Source organism: Podarcis melisellensis, assembly GCF_964234715.1.
Source record: "Podarcis melisellensis genome assembly, chromosome: 9".
NCBI classification, from domain to species: Eukaryota; Metazoa; Chordata; class Lepidosauria; order Squamata; family Lacertidae; genus Podarcis; species Podarcis melisellensis.
This window is the reverse complement of record NC_138541.1, coordinates 42,389,203-42,408,820: the sequence shown is the minus strand read 5'-3', so window position 1 is coordinate 42,408,820 and position 19,618 is coordinate 42,389,203. Positions and strand designations below refer to the sequence as shown.

The following is a 19,618-nucleotide window of genomic DNA, read 5'->3' as shown; positions in this document are numbered from 1 at the left end:
TTCACTATTTCCCCTTCATACTGCTGCCCTCTGTGCCATATCCCATCCTACTCCATCGGAGCTCCAGCTCTCAAGAACAGTAGGATGCCTAGCCTTGCATGAGAGGAGGTGGTTTCTGCTAGCTGCAAGTTGCTATTGGATGCAGCTTACTGAGCATGATAGTTTAGAATCTGTGTGAAAAGGATCTTCTGCAACAGGGCAATGGGTACTAAGTCATAGAATCATACAATTGTAGAGCTGGAAAGGACGCTGAGAAACATCAGTCCAACCCCCTGCAATGGAGGAATATGTAACTGTCCCATACGGGGATCAAACCTGCAACCTTGGCATTATCAGCACCACACTCTCACCAACTGAGCTACCCACCCACCCAAGTAGATTTCAAGTGTTGAATGTAATGGAAGAAATAAAGTATAGAACTCTTAATAGGAGCCAGTGTGGTGTAGTGGTTAGGAGTGGTAGACTCATAATCTGGTGAACCGGGTTCGCGTCTCTGCTCCTCCACATGCAGCTGCTGGGTGACCTTGGGCCAGTCACACTTCTTTAAAGTCTCTCAGCCCCACTCACCTCACAGAGTGTTTATTGTGGGGGAGGAAGGGAAAGGAAAGTGTTAGCCACTTTGAGACTCCATCGGGTAGTGATAAAGCGGGATATCAAATCCAAACTACTCCTCCTCCTCCTCCTCCTCCTCCTCCTCCTCTTCTTCTTCTTCTTCTTCTTCTTCTTGACATGTCCAGTTGCTTATGACTTGAATTTGGAAACATTGCCATTCATTTTGAGAAGCTTATGATAATATGTTTTAGTTTAGGCTGCTAGGGAGTGCCACACTTGAGGCTAGGCGGTGATCTTTATTGGATAAGCAGCAGTTGGAACTAAAGTTTTCCACAACCAAATTCAACGTATTGCCCAGTGCAAAACACCGACAATGGATTTTTATCACATTGGCAAGCTAATCTTACAGTGTAAGAGTTGTAATGTATCAGTTGAAGTGGTTATCTTTGGAATATAGGGTAGACTTGTCCAGCTCCTTTCTATTTGCCTTTTGAAAGACCAAACTCCCATTGCCAATGTAAATTGCTGACATTTTATACCAGTTTTAGGGAGAGAAGTACTTTTCAAGAGTCCTTAAGGTGTGCTGCAAGAAGTTATTATTAAGAAGATTACACAACACAAGGACATTCTTGCAATGCTGATATAAAAGGACTATGCATCCACTGTTGTAACAGCACAGCGAATGGAGCTAAATAAATGAGGTGTCCCTTGGCATTGAGACCCCAGTATATCTGGTGCAGGCAGAAAGTTTAGCTTGCAATTCACAGCATGTGGATTGAGAGATTCAAAGCTTGCTTAACATAAAAACACATAAGATCAGGCTATTAGCATAGCAAAAATATTAGAAACATATTGGCTTCCTGATGGTGGTGAACCTAAAAAGTGTCAATTTGAGGTTAAGGGAAAGAGAAAGAGAAAGAGACAAAGTAGATGGTGCAGGGTACAGAATTGTTACCCTCTACATACTGGGAGGTGTATTCAAGTTTAAAACTCTTTAGTAATAAATTATAAATTTAATTTTAATATAAAGTAAACCTGAATGTCTTGCAATCCTGAAAACCTATGCACTTCCATGAGAGATTGTTTAATCCTGGCCATGTAGCTACAGCATTTTTTTTCTTACAAACTAGTGGGGCCGTACAAGGTACCCCAGGTTGCTTTGGGATCTGATTTGGTAGGTTGAATTAGACTCTGTTTTAGACCAAAGTAATCCAGACTCAGACGCGGGTGGCGCTGTGGGTAAAACCTCAGTGCCTAGGGCTTGCTGATCACATGGTCGGCGGTTCGAATCCCCGCGGCGGGGTGAGCTCCCGTCTTTCGATCCCAGCTCCTGCCCACCTAGCAGTTCGAAAGCGCCCCTAAGTTCAAGTAGATAAATAGGTACCGCTTTATAGCGGGAAGGTAAATGGCATTTCCGTGTGCTGCGCTGGTGCTGGCTCGCCAGAGCAGCTTCGTCACACTGGCCACGTGACCCGGAAGTGTCTCTGGACAGTGCTGGCCCCCGGCCTCTTAAGTGAGATGGGCGTACAACCCTAGAGTCGGACACAACTGGCCCGTACGGGCAGGGGTACCTTTACCTTTTTTTAATCCAGACTCACTCCAACCAGTTCTGGATGCAGGATCTGAATTGTGATTTGGAAATGAGGGTCTTTGGCACACCCATTCACTTGCATTGGACCTTAGTGATAAGTTAGTCCTTCCAGGTGAGTCTAATCCTACAAAATTGGATTTCTGCTAGTTTCTTTTGTCTAGTCACCTTGGAAGCTTGTACAGTCTGTTGAGTGTTCAATCCCACCAATTCTCATGTTCCCATTTGACCTGTTCCATGATGATGGAAAAAACAAACAAAAACAAATTGATTGAAAGGTGCACCTCCATCTTCCAGTAGCTAAGTCAAAGAAAGGCAGACAGCCTAGCTGCTTGTGAAGGAACACCCTGCAAAATGGACACACACATCCCGCTTTCAGTCAGGAGAAAGGGAGATGCTGTGTCTGCTCTCTCCCAGCCACAAGTTTTATTGAACATTAGCCCCACCTCTCAAACTTATTTGGGACTGGGTCTGAGGCAGGTGATCCTTGGACTGGCCAAGGGAAAGTGGGCCTGATGGCACCCCCCAGATTGGAGCCGTGGGATGGATTGAGGGAGCTGTGCACTGAAAAGCAGCTAGGCAGGCAGGGAAAGGGTGGCAGAGGTTATCAGGCACTAGAATTCAAGAGTGTTAGTGAAGTTCTAGCTCTGGATTAGAAACAAGAGCTTTTAGTGAGCGAAATCTAGCCTCCCACCCCCTTGGCATCCTTCTTATATGGAGTTGGAATTTATCATTGTAACACTTTGGGGACAGACTGTCTGGCTTTCTTACAGAGTGTTTTGAGCTTAACTGCTCTGTATCACTCCAGGTTGACGCAACTTGCTCTGGACTGGCTCTTATTTAGCCCAATTTGATTTGGCCTGAATTGGTTGCACAGCCTTAGTATTTAAAATGCAGGCTTCACACATAAAATAAATTTGAAAGGCTCAGACTTAATAAAAAGATACCATCTTAATTTTGTATTCGAGTTTTTGAAATGTCACACAGTGGGCAGTATAATACTGTAATATAATCTCTCATCAAATCTTCTATTTGAATGTGCCTTTGTCCTGTTAAGATTTTATTCAGCACTTCACCAAAGGAGAGAGACAAATTATTAATATTTATAGCACATCCACCTTTTTTCCTATACAACTACACCACTACCTTATCTGCCCTTTTAAAAGGAATAGTGTAAATAACAATTTAGCCCTAGAAAATTTTGAAGTTCCTTCTTTGTTAATCAATGCAGGTGGGAAGACGTATGATTCCTATATTCCATTTTTTCCGCAAGAAGCAGCTCCAGCATACATGAGACCACAATTGCTAATGAAGATTAGATATAGTTGGATTTTATTGTCTAATTCTTGTCCTTGTCTGAGCTTTATTATGTCAAGTTCTTTTTTTAAAAAAGATGCTATTGTTATTGTTATTGTTATTGCAGAGAGCTATGAACAATTTGTTACATTTGACTTGATAAGATCTGGCAGTTCCCAGCAGAAGCAGAGAGAAAAAGGAAGCACAAATTATGTGACTTAAAAGGAAAAAATCACACTAAAATGCTATTTCTGAGAGAAGGGTTTTAGGGAAATAAGTAACATTAATAATTTTGTAGCTATTAGCTACACAGTGGGAATTGTGTGGATGCCAAATTGTACCTGTACGTGCAGGGGGGTAGGAGTATAAATTATGTGTAATTTGGAAAACAGTATTTTTTCCTCAGAGACTATTGAAATATCTTTTAATAAGTTTCATTTTGGGGGAGTGGAGGTGGTAAACCACAGCCCAATCCTATGCATGTTTGATCTGAAATAAATTCCACGCAATTTATTGGATGAGATCCTGTGCATGCTTACATGGGAGCAAGCCTGGGGTAGATTAATTTTATTTATTAAAAAGTGGACAATGTAGGCTTTTAGGACTGTGTCCTCACAAGATGTCTTCCAGTATATGAAATACAATGCATCATGGAAGTAAAAACCCATCAAAAGTTCATTAAATGCCATTTTATGAAAATACACAGCATAAAACTATAGTAGAGCCTGACAGCACTTAATAATAATAATAATAACAACCTAGCAACAGAACCTTGGAAATAGCTAAGTGCTTTTAAATAGTTGTCAATGGTTAAAACTCTTTCTAGCCAACGTATATCCAATTTCAAAGAAACCCAGGAATATGTCCCTCTTCCCCCACTGCTTCTCATTAATTTCAGGTAGCCATCACCACTGGTTACAATTCTGGTCTCCAACCAGGAAAAGCCTTTTGGGATACAGTTCTTTGGCCAAGCTAGTTACTCTTCCCAGTTCTCACTGGACAAAGATTCAGTCCTGCCTCCCCCTGCTTCTCTTCACCTCCCGCCTGTGGTGTTGAGTGGAATGGCAAATCACATAAGGGAAATGCAGCTAGAAATGGTGGCGTTTAAATAAAACAGCATTTTAAAAAGCCTGGAAAGCTCTTGGGCCACATTGTAAGTTGTTTTTATATGTACAGTATTTATAATGCAAGCTTCTGGGCATATTATTTATTTGTTTGTTTCCATTTATAAATTGCTTCCCACAAAATATCTCAAAGTGATGTCATACTAAAAGCATCAACAATAAATACAATTTCATATGTAGAAAACAATTTCAAATACAATACAGATGCAGACTAGGTGAAAGGTATCTGAAAATGACTACTGAAAAAGGAACGTGTTCCACAGGCACCAAAACATCACTACAGATAGGGCCTCTCTGATATGTAATAGGTAGGCGTTCCAAAGCATAGGTGCCACCACATTAAAGCTCCAGTTTCTACATGGTGGGGAATGGGCCTCCTGATGAGATAATTCCTGCCAATGTTTAGTATTTTCCCTTAAAAATCTGCCTGAAAATGGGACAGATCAAACACAACACATAGGCTAATAGTAGAGAATATGTAGTAGAATAATGATGTCATTCAAATTATAGGAATAAACCAATCAAAGAGTGGTAGCAAGGACCGTCAAGCCGTGTGTTCTAACAGATGTCTAAGGACAGTCTCACTGTTATGTACTGAAGTTCTCACCCTGGGCCAGCAGGGGGATACTGTAAATAGTTTTCACTCAGGTCCACATATGCAAATAAGGAATTGATTGGATAGTTACAGAAAGTTGTTACTGTTGCATTGTAGTGGAGCTCTATATAAGCAGGCTGGCTGAACCCTTCAGTTCTGTTCTGTTCTGGCCTGTGAATAAACAAGAGCTGTTTGAAGAATTGCTGTGTCGTCTGATATGTTCACCCACAACTTAACACTCACAGTAGTCTTTCAAAAGTTTCAACAGAAGACGTCTCAAAAGCCTCAAAAGGACAGTGTCTCCAGAATGATACTACTGTTTCATAATAGTCTTCATTAGCCAATATTTTTCAACAGAATATGTAAGTAAGATTCATGCTAAGGATCAGTGCTCATTAGATAGCAGCTACACTATCTGGTGAGCACTGATCCTTAGCATGAATCTTACTTACATATTCTTACTAACGTGTTGTGTTTGTATTGTTGTGATTGGTTCCTATTGCAACACAGGGCTTTGTTTTTGGTTGAAAATGGGACAGGGCAGACTTAGGCATTTCTGTTCTAAGAACTGGGATGGCTCAGAATTCAGTGGTCTATCCATCCCTGGTTGCAATTAAAGAGAAAAGAGGATGGGGAGTTGGAAAGAGGAGATGAAGAGCATGAAGCTCAGAGAGAAGAGTGTGTTCCGGGATCCTGTAGACAGGATCTGTTGATGCAGACAGCAGAGGCTAGAGCCTGAGTGATACAGCCAGACCTATGAGCAGCATTGTTTGTTAGGAACAGGGGATCTGGCAGCCTGTAGTGCAGGGAGGATCAGTGTGACATAATCTCATTGTAGCCTCTGGGCAACACCAGCACAACAAATCAGATGTCATTAATACGGAGGGCTGACAAGGCAACATATTGTGTAGGGAGGCATACGAGATTAGGAAAGCATCATAGACTGAAGGGAAGGTATTTATTTATTAAACAAAGCTGTTTACATCTTAAGCACTTCTTTTTGGATTCAAACTCTCACCTCAAAACACGCAATTAGACTGCACATGCCACAGCAGTGAATCACTTCCCATGGCTTATGTAGAAAAGGAGAACTTGTGATTCATTACAAGGTCAGAAACTCCTTGCTCTATTTAGCTAAGCCATTCAAAAGAGGGAGCTAGTTAAATGTGCAACAAATCCGCTTACGAAACTGCTCTAGGTAAAGGACTTGTTGAGGTCATACTGTTAACCAAATTAGTTTCTTTACCTCTGTACTAAACCAGAGAGAATCTTGTGATAATGAAATCAATGCAGAAATGCCAAAGAATATTTGTAAGTTTGAGTAAGTATAGTCTCATGGTGAAACTTTATCAGAATTTCAGCATGTGTGTGTGTGGCTAGTGTAGCATCATGACATTGTTTGCTGCTGCAGCTGTCAATAGTATTCTCAGATATTTTAAATAAACAAGTAATGTGTTCCATTACTATGGAAGTTAAATATTTGCATTAAGCATAATAAATACAGTGGTGCCGGGCATGGACCCTGGGACCAGGATAGGTTTCTAGAGCCCCCATTTTGGAGTGGGCTGAACATAATCCCAAGCTTTCTGCTCCCTCCTCCAGTCCTGGGGAACTGATATACAATATCAATACTGCACATAGTTTAAAAATGGTAACATCAATTGTATTGCTTGCTCCTGGTCATTTTGTGAATTCATTTTTTTTTTAAGCTGTCTGTTGGGGGTTCAGCAGAGGGAGCTTTGCCTTAAACCTGGAGATTGGCTTCATTAATAATATAAATATAACAGTAACAAAGCCTTTCAATAATTCTTCTATCCTGTTGAGGTACCTGGTCCACTCTACAGAGGAGTGTGTGCAGGAATCAAAATGAGGAATGTGCTTGTCATCGGGTGGAACAACTTCTTAGAATTTAAAAGACAGGATAAAAATAGAAGATGCTGGCAGCTGCTTTTAACCATGGTGCTAATCAGAGCAAATGAGTCTAACTGCAGCTGGAATATGTAATTCCTGCAGGAGCTACTTGCAACCTGCTGCTCATTCGGTCTCTTCACCTTAGGCAGCAATTTCAGGGAAAATGCTTTTTCAAGTATCATCAACTGGGTGTGTGTATGCATGCATACATTGCATGCATGTGTAAGCTTAGTGACAGTAAATTGGTTGCTTTTAAAGCAGATTTGCCTTCCTTATTACTGTCTCTCAAATTGCTCCTGTTGTTGTGCTGCTATCCGTGGAGTTTGAATTTTGAAAGAAAAAGCAGGGCTGCTTTTACCTGGCTGCAGAACCTCTGTCTAAAATGAAATGGGAAAGGACAGTGTCCAGTAAATGCAGTGGTGTTCCTCCCTAAGTAAAGGGGAATTGCATCCTCCTAACAACCTGCCTCTTATCAGGAGGAAAGCAGAGTATGTTCAATTTCTCATTCTCACTAGCCGGCTTATTCTGTTATAATACCATTCCAGACCAAGTCTCATTTTAGATGGATATCTGTAACTCTCTTCTGCTATGTGCTTCCTGGCTGTCATTACATATGGCAGGTATGCTTAGCTTAAATTGCTGGGAGAGCTAACAATGATGTTTGATTAATCACTTTAGTCTCATGGAAATCTGTCCTCTCACATTATGCTCTCACTTTCTCCAGATCTGGAGGCTTAATGACATTTCCACACCTGAGTCTTTGCCTTACATCAGTCTATAGCACAAATGTAAAACCCCACATTGACTGTAGTGTGCATCTGAAGTCTCTTCTCTAGTCTGTCTGACATTACCAGTATTAAAGCCAAGGGTGGTTGGGTGCCCTTTTGGGGTGTACTTCCCAAAATATGGGCCCCCTTCCCCAAAAGGAACACATGAAATAAGGTGCCTTTTGTGGAATCCTAAAGACTAACATGACTACATTGACAAACGTGTTTGAGGACTACAAAAAACAAACAAAACCTCAGCATTATCAGCAAACTTAAAAGCTTTTTTTTAAATACTGATTTTTTAAAAAAAAAATACTCTGAGCATGTGGGCTTAACTCACCATTAACTCTTCAAGGCTCACTTCTTGCCCTGGACAAGTCCCCATCTCTTAGCTGTATTGTGAAGATATGGAATATGGTTTAAAATGACTACAAAATGGAACTTTGTGCTTATATAATAGACATCAAATTGTGGTTCCTTTAGGATGGAACAAGAAGGTGAGGGGGGACAGAAACTCCCTATATAACAGCTTCTTTTTCCATTCCTTCAAAATCTCTGCTGTCCACAGCAAATATATAAACCAACAACATGGGCGAGTGGATGAAGAGAGGTCTGGGAGGAAGCTATCTCTATCATTGTTTATCTTCCCCCCATTCTGTTAAAAAGTCCTTCTGGGCAATAAAATATGTGCCTTGTCAACATTCCACTGCCATATTTTGCCCTCACACACCCTTCCTCCAAACCCCACAAATAGCAGATAGACCTGCCTTTAATTGCTACAACCACCTTCCCTCCAAAAAGCAGAGGAGGGGCTTATTTCACAGCCAGAGTGGAAGTGCAGTGGCCCTTCAGACTTCTGGAACTGCTCTATATGAAACCTGTCTGGAAAGTGTCGTCGTCCCCCCCGCCCCAGTCATTACTTGCCTTCTGTAAGGGCTAGATACTTACTTTTTTAAAAGGAAAGCTCAGACTCCAGGGCATCCTTGCATGCATGGGAGCAAATGCATACACAATTGCATTGCAATATGATATATGGTTTATTTACACATATATACAACCTGACCAAGATGGTGAGAGCACAGTGTTTACATTCTAAGAGGGTGCTGTTCCTCCGATTGCTGCAGCCTCAGATACCAAGAGACCCCAACCACATTTGATGCTGTCTGCAGCATAACACAGACTACCCACCTCGTGGTCTACCCTCCCTCCAGCTTGCAGAATTGACATTTTTCTCCCATTCGCTTACTTCAGCTGCCCACTGAAATTTTGGAAACTTCCCCATTCCAACTCTGGGGTTGTCTTTTGCTAATTACCCAGAGCTCAGGGCAGGGTCTCCCCCCTCTGTGTCTGGCAGAGAGTCTTCTGTTAATTGCCTTCTTAATGGGTTAATGGCCTTTGTTCGGCCAATGGCCTCCATCTGCTGAGCTGGTCTGGCTCATTAGCAGAAACTAAATCCAGGGGTTTCAAACCTTGATTAATTCTAACTTTTACTGATTCCAAGAATTATGGGTGACTTACACCCACAAACTCAGGCACCCAGAACCTATAACAAGAGCATACAGTAAAGCTGATGACTAGTTTTCATTATCAAAAGTATGTTAAAACAAATGGGTTTGTACACCCTCTTCCACCCAACTTCCTTTTAATTAGTGATTTATGTTTGCAGCATTCTAATAATTCATCTGCATGTCAAATAACAGATGACGTTGTGTGCTAGACTAATGAATGCTGTGCCTGTTGGAAGGTGTTTAGATCCCACTATTTTATTTTAGTAGAAAAGATATAGCTAAGGTTAGATGTTGTGGGAGGATATGGAAGCACAATTTGTTCTTTTTAACTTCAGTTTAAAAAGTTAAAATGTTTTCTACTACAACTGAAGAAACTGATGAGTTTATTCTCTCTCTGTGTGTGGTTCTTATTTCCATGGTCTTTGTTAAAATAATACAGCTGTAGATTACAATCATTATTCCAGTGGATATTTTCCATTGCATCATTATTTCCATTTCCTCCTCCTTTCATGTACTCTTGGCATATCAATCCTGGTCTATACTAGATCCTGGTTTATACCAGTGTTCTCTGTTTTGTCCCAGATAGAAGTGCTGTGGTTTCATGTTGGCTCATATAAAAACCGAAATTTTGTTCCTGGTTTAAGATCTTGGTAAATAAACTCAAATTCTGGACAGCACTGAATAAAAGGTGAGCCCACTCAGGTACCTTCTGAGGTCATCTTGCCCAACAGCACCCTAAAACCAGGAGCCAGCACTATGTAATCTCCTTACAACCCTGTTTCCCCAGCATATATACCTATGGATACTATGCTAATGGTTCCATCTTATATGGAGACACTGTTGGAAGCCAAGGTTTTGATGGGGATTGGTAAAAGGATATATTAAAAATATTTAATCCTCTAGAGACCCGTGGGGGGGGGGGTTAACACAGAAGCACACGAATACCATTTGTGTTCTAGGAGACCAGGGGGGAGGAGTGATGGTCACAGCAGGAGGGGGGGACTCCCTGGATTCTTCAGCAGCCTGCCTAATCTCTGTCTCCTAGTCCCTGTCCTTCTCTGCCTCTAAGTCTGGACTGATCTCTGCCACATCCTCTTCCTGCTCACCAAACCCTCTTGCCTCTTTAGTTTCCGACACCTCCTTCTCCTAGTCCACTCACCATCATCCCACCACCAATTCCCTGGCTCTGAGCCTTCTTTCCCTGGGGGTTCTTCAGCTGGTGCCTCCGACCACTCTTCTGCCTCCACCCAGTCCATGGCAGGACATAGGAAGTTGAATTATACTGAGTGAGACCATTGGTCCATCTAGTGCAGTACTGCCTACACAATCCTTCCTGAATCTGGTGCCCTTCAGATGTTGTTGGACTCCCAACTCCAATCAGTCCCAGTCAGCATGGTCAATGGTCAAGAAGATGGGAGCTGTGTAAAATAATCCTGAGGGCAAAAGACTGGAGAAGCTTGGTTTAAGCTGACTGGTAGTGGCTCTCTAGAGTTTCAGCTTTCCAAGCCTTAGCTCAAGTTGCCAGGCACTGAATCTGGGACCTCTTACATGTAAAGCATGCGTTACAGCCCTTCCTGTTGAAAAAGCAGTAGTTGAGCTAGCAACTGCAGTATTCAGTTTGTTCAAAATTATTGTTCAGCGTATGACCATGTTGTTACAGCATGCCATAGAAATTGGCATACTTCAACCTAACCACCCCATGGGCTCAAGGTTGTCAACATTTAGAAATTTAGCAAGTGAGTCTAAAGGAAATAGTTCTTCCACCTTTAACACACTCCAGAGGCTTACAAAGTGGTAAGGGCTGCATTTCTAATCAGACACTCCATGTAGATTCAATATGGGAGCATGTCTTCTAACATTTGCCACTCTCTTGGTGATTTTCTTTGCTAGGCAAGATGTTATAACAGGCAGGCATCCCTTACCCCATAGTAATTTCAAGCCATGCCTGTGGTGTTCACTCAGCACAGCCCTGCACAATGATAATGTCAGGATATCTAATACATCATAAAAAGAATTGAGCTGATCTTTATATGGAGACTGTCACCCTGACCCTAATCCTTGGAAGTGAATACCCTTGATTTTTATGTAACTCATTTCCAAGTAAGTGTGCTCTGGATTGCAGTTTATAGCAGCTGGAATAAGGAAAGATTATATTTTTACTCTTGCTAAAGCATTTCAATGCACTTAAATCAGGGTTTTTTTTAACAATGCCAGGTTAGATATATTGCAAGTAGCTTGAAGCTCGTAATATGCCAGAATAGCAATTTGTGTGGTCAGCCATCCAGAATCTCTTCTCGTCACAAACCCAGTGGAAATTTCTTCTCCCCTTTTCATCCGCTGTGCATTGAAAAGACTGGATTGAATGCAGCCTGCCTGACACAAAGGAGAGAATTCTTTTCAGCAGTGGTGTGCTGTGCATTGATACAGCTCACTGGTTTGGGCTGACATAAGATGATGAAACATAACATGATGCAACATGGTGCAAATCCTCTGGTATTAGCTTGGCTATTTCACTCTGGGTTCCAATCTAGTTCATACAGTTAAGCAAGCTGGGGATTCTGGATAGTAAAATCACTTCTTCTGTTGGTAAAGGACCAATATTAATTAATAACAGTGTGTTGCTTATGTTGCACCACCTCCATATAGTTTAATAATAGGTAATATGACTCTTGCTGTTCTGTGTGCTGCTCAGAGAGCATATGGGCAACCAGATAAATTCTATAGTCATTATAATATTTTCACCCTTTAACAGTGGCAATGTGCTAGGTATTGTGGAATGGGATGAAAGCTGCAGTTCTGAGAATTCCAATGGCAATTCTTATATTTCTATGCTTTTGACAAATCTATTTATAAGACACACTTTAGCTAGGCATTGTTTCGGAAACATCCATTGTCCAAGGGGTCTTTTACCATAAAGGTACAATTATGCAAATTTACTTTTGTGTAAGTTTCTGTTGACATCAGTGAATATTCTCTCCCCCATCTGGTCTGCATGAGAGAGCATCTCTTGCATGGCTTTGTAAACTTCCATATGCATACAACTTTCATCTAAAATATGCAGCTGGTATCTGTAGATGCACTAAGCTCATGCATGACCTGCATATTTATTTATATTTAAGCTAGCTGATAGATTCTTCTAAATAGTGAAAGGATCCCTAAGTGGATCCCTATATATATATAAAATAATTTTCAATATATAAAATCAGCAAAATTTAAAATCAAGTATACATAATCTTTGTACATGTCCTTGTAGGCTTGTGCAAACCAAAGTTTTAAGCAGGTTTCTGAGATGGCACAGCTGATGGGATGTTTTGTGTGTAGTATGTTCAAAGATCTTGTGTCCATTTCAAAGATGGAATGGTTGGGTACTCCATTACTATCTTGATTCTAACCTAATCTAGTTTTTGTTAATGGAGCCAATTTGGCATTGCAATGATAAGCAGAACTTTATTTTGTAGAATATTCTTTTGGATTTCTGGGTAAGGTCTAGTGACTTTTGTTAGGAAGGCAGAGAGAACTCGATTGAATGTCTCTTGTTAGTTCACTTTGGTGCTCTTATATTTTGTAATTTCCTTTTGTTAGGCAGACCTTGATTGGCAGTGGATTGTAATTTGTTCTCATTCTTCCATTGATTTAAATCCTGAGCAGGATTTAACTAAAGTGACTCTGATATGCAACAGAACAGAGCAATGTGTATTCAAGCCTAGGAAGGAATGTGGAAAGCAGCAATATCAAGTGAATCTGAAGCTTTGATGGGCCATTTCTGATTTCATTAACACTGGGCTGAACTTTCAATTAACTCTGATGATGCAAGACGACCTGCACCTTTATTCCTGACAGAGGCGCGGCATCTAATAACTGCACAACAGGCAGGGGAAAAAATTACCTTCCATGCAGCTCTTAAAAGTAATGAGCCTTTGAGTGAGAAAATGACAAGCTGGTCCCACTCCAAAATTCCTGAAAAACGCTTTCAGGCCTCTCTCATTTCTTGTGAATTTTAATACTTATTTGCAGAAATGCCTCAGAGCACATTAGCTTGGAGACTCGGAAAATCAGCAGAGTTATTTGATAATAACTAAAACACAGAAAGTTGCCAGGAAAACTTGAAAATATACACAAGGGGTAGTCTGAAAATCTTGGTACAGGGGAATTGAAACAGGTATTTATTTATTTTTTTGCATGCAAATCAGGTGTTCTACTCCTGAGCTATGGCTCTTCCTGTAAATACAAACCCCACAGTAACATGAAAACATATAACACACTGTCTTTGGGAATAGCTGTGTGGCTGGGGCAACCCTGATTTCCCAGTGCTGGTAATATTGTTTGTTTTACTTCTAAATTTGTTCTGAGAAGAGGCATTTCCAGGGAAGGGTTCCTTTATGCCCCACTAGCAAAGCCAGGAGACAGATTTCCCCATCCTTCATACTCCTCTCCCATCAAACAAATGAATGAGCAGGTGCAGCCCTGCTCCTACTGGCACAGTTGGAACCTTCCGGCAGTGGCCAAATATGGTCTTCTCAGGAGCTGTTTTCTGGTTAGTCCTTGTTGGTGGAATCTGGGCCTCCTTTTCGGGCAAGGTGCTGGCGAAAGTCTGGCAATTCCCTATGACCCATCACCCAAGTTATTTTGATGGGATGACCAAGGCGAAGGAAGGAGAAGTGACTCTCTCTTTTCCTTTCTTCTGTCACCAGCACTGTTCCTGCCAGGGAAGTCCCAAGTTTCCCCTGGTTTTCTTGGGTGAAATTCTGGAAATTCGCAACCCAGTTTGAGGAGCCCCCCAGAGAATTAGTTCATCCTCAATTAGAAACAGCAGACCTGAGAACTACCCTCTATTGGTAGAAGTGTGGGCCTTGAGAATCTCATTTAGTTATATAAGTAATCGACAAATATGGCTTTGGATGGGTAAGAAACCTGAATGAGCTTGGAGAACGTGCTTTTGTTATAATAGCATTTCCTACTGTTTTGATATACTCATGTTAGTATGTAAAAGCACAGAAATGGCCTTTTGTAGTGGTGTTATGCTCAACGGGAAGAAGCTGGTTAGCAAATGCCAAAATAAAATAGAATTATTGTTAACTTTGGATAAGCTGAGTGGGGGAAGGTTAGTTTAGAGCTGAAATTCAGGTAGATGCCAGCAGGATAATCTGCTTCTAATTTATTTTCTCCTCTTCCCTGCTGTTGCAACTGCAGTGACTATAATCAGTGCAACTACAAATGGCTAACATACTTTTCATATGAATATTACAACAATGTGCTCAACTTGTTCACAAACTCACTTAGAAAGCAATCCTCCCTTTATATGCAGTTACCTGAGAGTAAGAGTCTTTGAACTGCATGGAACTTACTTTTGAGTAAACATGCATAGGTTTGCAGATTAGTGGCTTCTGAATAAAGGATGTTGATTTCCCCCAATCATTAGGGAGAGATTTAGAAAGAGAACTCTTTCCCAGCATTGAGTTGAAATTTGCAAGACACATCACCTGCTTAAATTCTGCCAGCAAAGTGGCTGTTAAAAGTCTCAAGGCATCTTCCAGAAACAAAGATGGTCACCCTATCCTGAACATATTTGAATCACAAGTTGTTCAAAGAAAGAAGTTGAAACTTGAATTTAAAAATTAGATGCAATATTCAGAATTTTCAGGTGTGTTTTGGTGAGTATTGTAATCCAGGCTTTCACAAACCAAGCCAAAGTCATGTAAGGAAAACTTTCTATTTTTGATGCTTTCTTGGAACTACAAAAATATAGGGGGTTGTCAAGAACCTGACAGGCCACAATCCATTGCTGCATTTTGCCTGGTGCATCACAAGCTGTGCAGTCTGTCTTAACCTGTGCCAAGACTTGTAAACAATGAACATCATTGTTTGTTCAGAAAGAAGAATGCTGTGATGTTTGCAAATTGCTTTAAAGAATTAAGCTTCAAAATCTTGTTACAGAAAATCACATTCTCTTGTGATAATAGGATAATAGCTCTGGTTTATTTTTGCAAGTAAATATATGTTTCAATAATATTTTTTAAACAATACTAATTTGAGGCATTGAGTGTCATTTCATTTGTTGCCATTGCACTCCTGTGGCACAACAACAGGTGATAAAGAATAAATAATTTCAAAGTAGCTTCGCCAAAATTAAAAAACCTGTTACAATAGGTGCTGAATCAAATTAGAAGCTTGGAAAGATGGAGCCCTGTTTGCCAAGTCTCAGTTCAACTTTGCAAGTAATCTTGATTTTTGTGAAGCATTTAGATTCTGATTTTTGTGAAGCATTTAGATTTTGATTTTCCAATAAGTTCAAAAGAAAATGGTGTTAAAAGGATAAATTATTGTTTGATTTATAACCAATAAATTGCTTATCATGCATCATTTTATGTGGGTTTAAGCCAATTGACCTCAGTATGCCTATTGGAGAGTTATTAGAGTTATTATGCCACCCTCCATGTGTCTCCTCAGAAGTAAACCCCACTTTGTAAGTGTGTTTAGGATTGCAGCTATAGTTTTTGACAGGGAGTAGGAAATATAATATGTAGTGGGGAGCTCATGCAGTTGTTCAGAACTCTGTATGAATTGTACATGCACTGTACTTCCAAACTCTTACGTTATAACAACATCACTATTTTTTATACAATTGACTTGTCAGTCAAAATGAAATATGCATAGAAATTAAGCTGGAAGAATGCAATATGATGTCAGTTAATGCTTGAATGAGAAATAATGCTCTCGTGGTTGCCTGGATACAAATAAGATGTGTGTCATAGAGGAAGGCAAATGTAAATGAATGAACAAATGAGTTGTCAACTTTAGCTTTGGAGTCTGATAAGGGCAAGGGAACTGTTTGTAAGATGGATGACTTGCAAGATTCATCAGTGTACTTTGTATGTCTTTGGACAGTTACTCAGCTTTTCTATTTGATTTTGAATAACTTAGGTGAAGTTTTTTGTTTTTTAAACTGAGTCCTCATTATTAAGGCTCAGGGTGGTTTACAATATAAACTTTAACAACAAAATTCCAAGCTAAATAAAATCTAGTGAACACTTGTTTCTATTTAAGAAGCCAGTGCAAATTGAAAGGGGTTTTATTGTTGTTGTTGCTTCTACAGGGGATCAGAGTTTAGCCTTTTGGCAAGTCTAGTTAAAAGGAGCTCCCTGGGGCAATCACTGGCAACATTTTAAAGTCCTTTTACCTTTCAGACAATGACCAATCAATAAAAACTGAATATTTTTTAAGGAAACTAGGTAGCAGGAAAGCCCAGAGATAAAATATCCTCAAACCCTATAGCACATCAGACAATCCATACCATAGGCCAAATTTGGGCTGCTTGCCTGCAGATCTCTTTAGGGAGGAAATAGCTTGGTGTTGTAATTGAGCTGTGGCTGTCTCACAATCTCACCTGCTGTAATTCAGAGGGCATGGGACTAATCAAAAGATGATGAGTGATGTCCCACAGCAGGCTCTTATGGAAAAAGGCTGGCCTTGAGATATCATGGTCCCAGAGAATTGTAACGTGATGATCTTCTTCATGGAAGACACTGTGATGCTCTAGAGCACTGGGGGTAATGGTGCTCAAAAATTTACCATTCCATGAGATGGACTGCAGCTCTCTGCAAAAGCTGAAGGAAGCCAGAGGCATCAGTCAAGCTGCAACTATAGTTAGCAGTCTTTTCATTTAGCACAGAACATACCACGGAACAATTCAGGCCCTAACTGCCCTTGTGTGTGAAAGATTTGCAGCAGTTCCGTTCCTTTAAGGCCAAGGTCACCTCAGCAAATGCATGACCCCAACTTTACATCTGAGATGATGGGGAATAGGGGGCGATTCCTGTACCTGGCAATTTTCTTCTGCAAATGGACGCTGAAGTTGGTTATGTTCAGAGCTGTGGGGGGGAAGAGAAGAACTTAAACAAATGTTACTGAACAACCCTGTGCATGATTACTCAGAAGGCCCATTGTCTTCATCAGGGCTTACTCACAAGTATTTGTGCTTAGAATTTCAGCTTAAGAAGGTGATTTTGATATGCATTACTGCTTGACTGAATTAATCTTGGTGAATTCTGTGGAACTTTCCCTACGGTAAAGGATCAATTGTTCTGCATATACTTATCAACTCTATATGAAAAGGTTTCTTGTCATTGATCTGTGCGTAATAAAGTTATTCTTAGCCTTTAGGCAGTATAGATGGAGTAACTGTTGCTTTTTCTTTTCAATTACAGCAGGAAAAGAGTCCAGAGAATTCAAGAAATAAAGGTATGTTGCTATGGTAGTAGTTTTTATTTAATTGCTTATTTATGTTTAAATCTTTATAAGCCATATTTTCTGGCTTATAAAGTCTACCCAAGTTGATGAACAAAGTATAGAATGTTTTTTAAAAATAATTACCAACTTTATTTTTATCACTAATTGGAGGCTAATATACTAGCACAGCATTTTTACTCACAGTACAGAGATAATGCTACTTTTACATCTGAATATATGAAGACATGAACAGAATTGGCTATAGGAAATAAGGATACGTTGCATTTCTGTATTTCAGAAATCCCCACACATCTTGTTCTTTGAGCATGTTTTGGTTGGCTTCTGTTGTATGAGGAAAGCTAATAAACTGTACAGCAGCATATTTATGGAAACTTATTACTCTTAGTAGCAGCAAAAGATAAACTGCTAGTGTGTGTCATGGCAGAATGTATAAATTGAGGCGTAGTTGGTCCTGACTCTGTTTCCTAAGATAAACTTACACCAAGTAGAAACTGTTGTATGGGGTTAAATCTGTACCTATGGTGAGACAAGGAATATTGCCAATGCAAATGAGCTTTGTCCAGAAGTATCTATAATACAAATAAGTAAGAGGAAATAATTTATCGAGTAAGCATTTCTTGGTGTAATTAGTGCAAAATATTTGAGTTTCACAGATCTGATCACACTAATTGAAGACCTCTTCATTTGAATTGATACCAAATGCTGTAATATTTGCTACCAGGAGTAGTAGGATATGTAACAAAGTTAGGTAAAAGTTTCCTTGTCCAGAACAACAGATGTGTGTAAGCCTTGTATAGAAGAAACAAATCGAGAAATGTCGTGTTTGCATCTTGCACATGCTAAAATTGGGTTGAAAAATATTTTATTTTTAGGATTTCAGAGGAAACTCTTTATATATGAGACATGGTAATGCCTGTGTTTTGTTGCTGTGGTGAGAGTTCTCAAACACGCTTAGCATAAAGTGGCAGAATGTATAAAGTATCATTTTAAAGTATCTTTAAAATGAAGCTTTTATTAGTCACCTTCAGGCATTCAGTATGAAGTTAAAGAGTAATAGAATATGTGTTCAGGTGGCAGCACTCGCCTGACCTCTGGTCAGCCATATTAGCACTACTTACTAGGAGAGATGAGGCAGCAGTGAGGTTGGTGCAGAGCAAACACACCAACAGAGCTACTCTGGCACTTCTGCCAGTGCATTTGCACCAGGCCAGCCTTGATGCTCCCTCTCTTCCTCTCAGTATGCAGCAGCAATGTGGGCAACCAGAGATCTGGTGAGCGTTGCCACTCTACTATGCCATCTGCTAGTGAGATTATATAAACGCTCAAAGTGGGACCATGAAAATGAGCACACTAGTTCTGCCCTTCCCATCACCATTCTCCTTCTCCTCCATGAGAAAGTGGGGAGTCTACTACATTTGGAAAGTATTGAGAAAATGTCACCCCCTGATGCAGAAATATATGTAATGTTTTACATATGTCATAACACACAGCAGACATGCATATCTCAGCCAACAACAGATATTTACAAATTGGTTACCTTGCTGGGGCATTCCCTTTCAAAGTTAATGAATTTCCATAGGGGAAATTAGACTAGATTTTACTTTATTGGGCTCCATGATCACTGCAGATGGTGACAGAAGTCACAAAATTAAAAGACGCATGCTTCTTGGGTGAAAAGTGATGACAAACCTAGACAGCATCACCTTGCCAACAAAGGTCCATATAGTTAAAGCTATGGTTTTCCCAGTAGTGATATATGGAAGTGAGAGCTGGACCATAAAGAAGGTTGATTGCCAAAGAATTGATGCTTTTGAATTATGGTGCTGGAGGAGACTCTTGAGAGTCCCATGGACTACAAGAAGATCAAGCCTATCCATTCTTAAGAAATCAGCCCTGACTGCTCACTGGAAGGACAGATCCTGAAGCTGAGCCTCCAATACTTTAGCCCTGGAAAGACTCCCTGGAAAAGACCCTGATGTTGGTAAAGATTGGGAGCAGAAGGAGAAGGGGACGACAGAGGACGAGATGGT

At 40.4% G+C, this 19,618-nt stretch overlaps 1 protein-coding gene across 4 annotated transcripts in view; it reads left to right on the top strand.

Annotated features, from left to right (window-relative positions):
- Positions 1-19,618, top strand: part of FSTL5 (follistatin like 5) — a 323,965-nt gene that overhangs the window by 48,492 nt on the left and 255,855 nt on the right. For all 4 annotated transcript variants that reach the window (XM_081926023.1, XM_081926021.1, XM_081926022.1 and 1 more), the window contains exon 3: positions 17,546-17,579. In XM_081926023.1, coding sequence (XP_081782149.1) covers positions 17,546-17,579 — 34 coding nt within the window. The remainder of the gene's footprint in view (positions 1-17,545; positions 17,580-19,618) is intronic.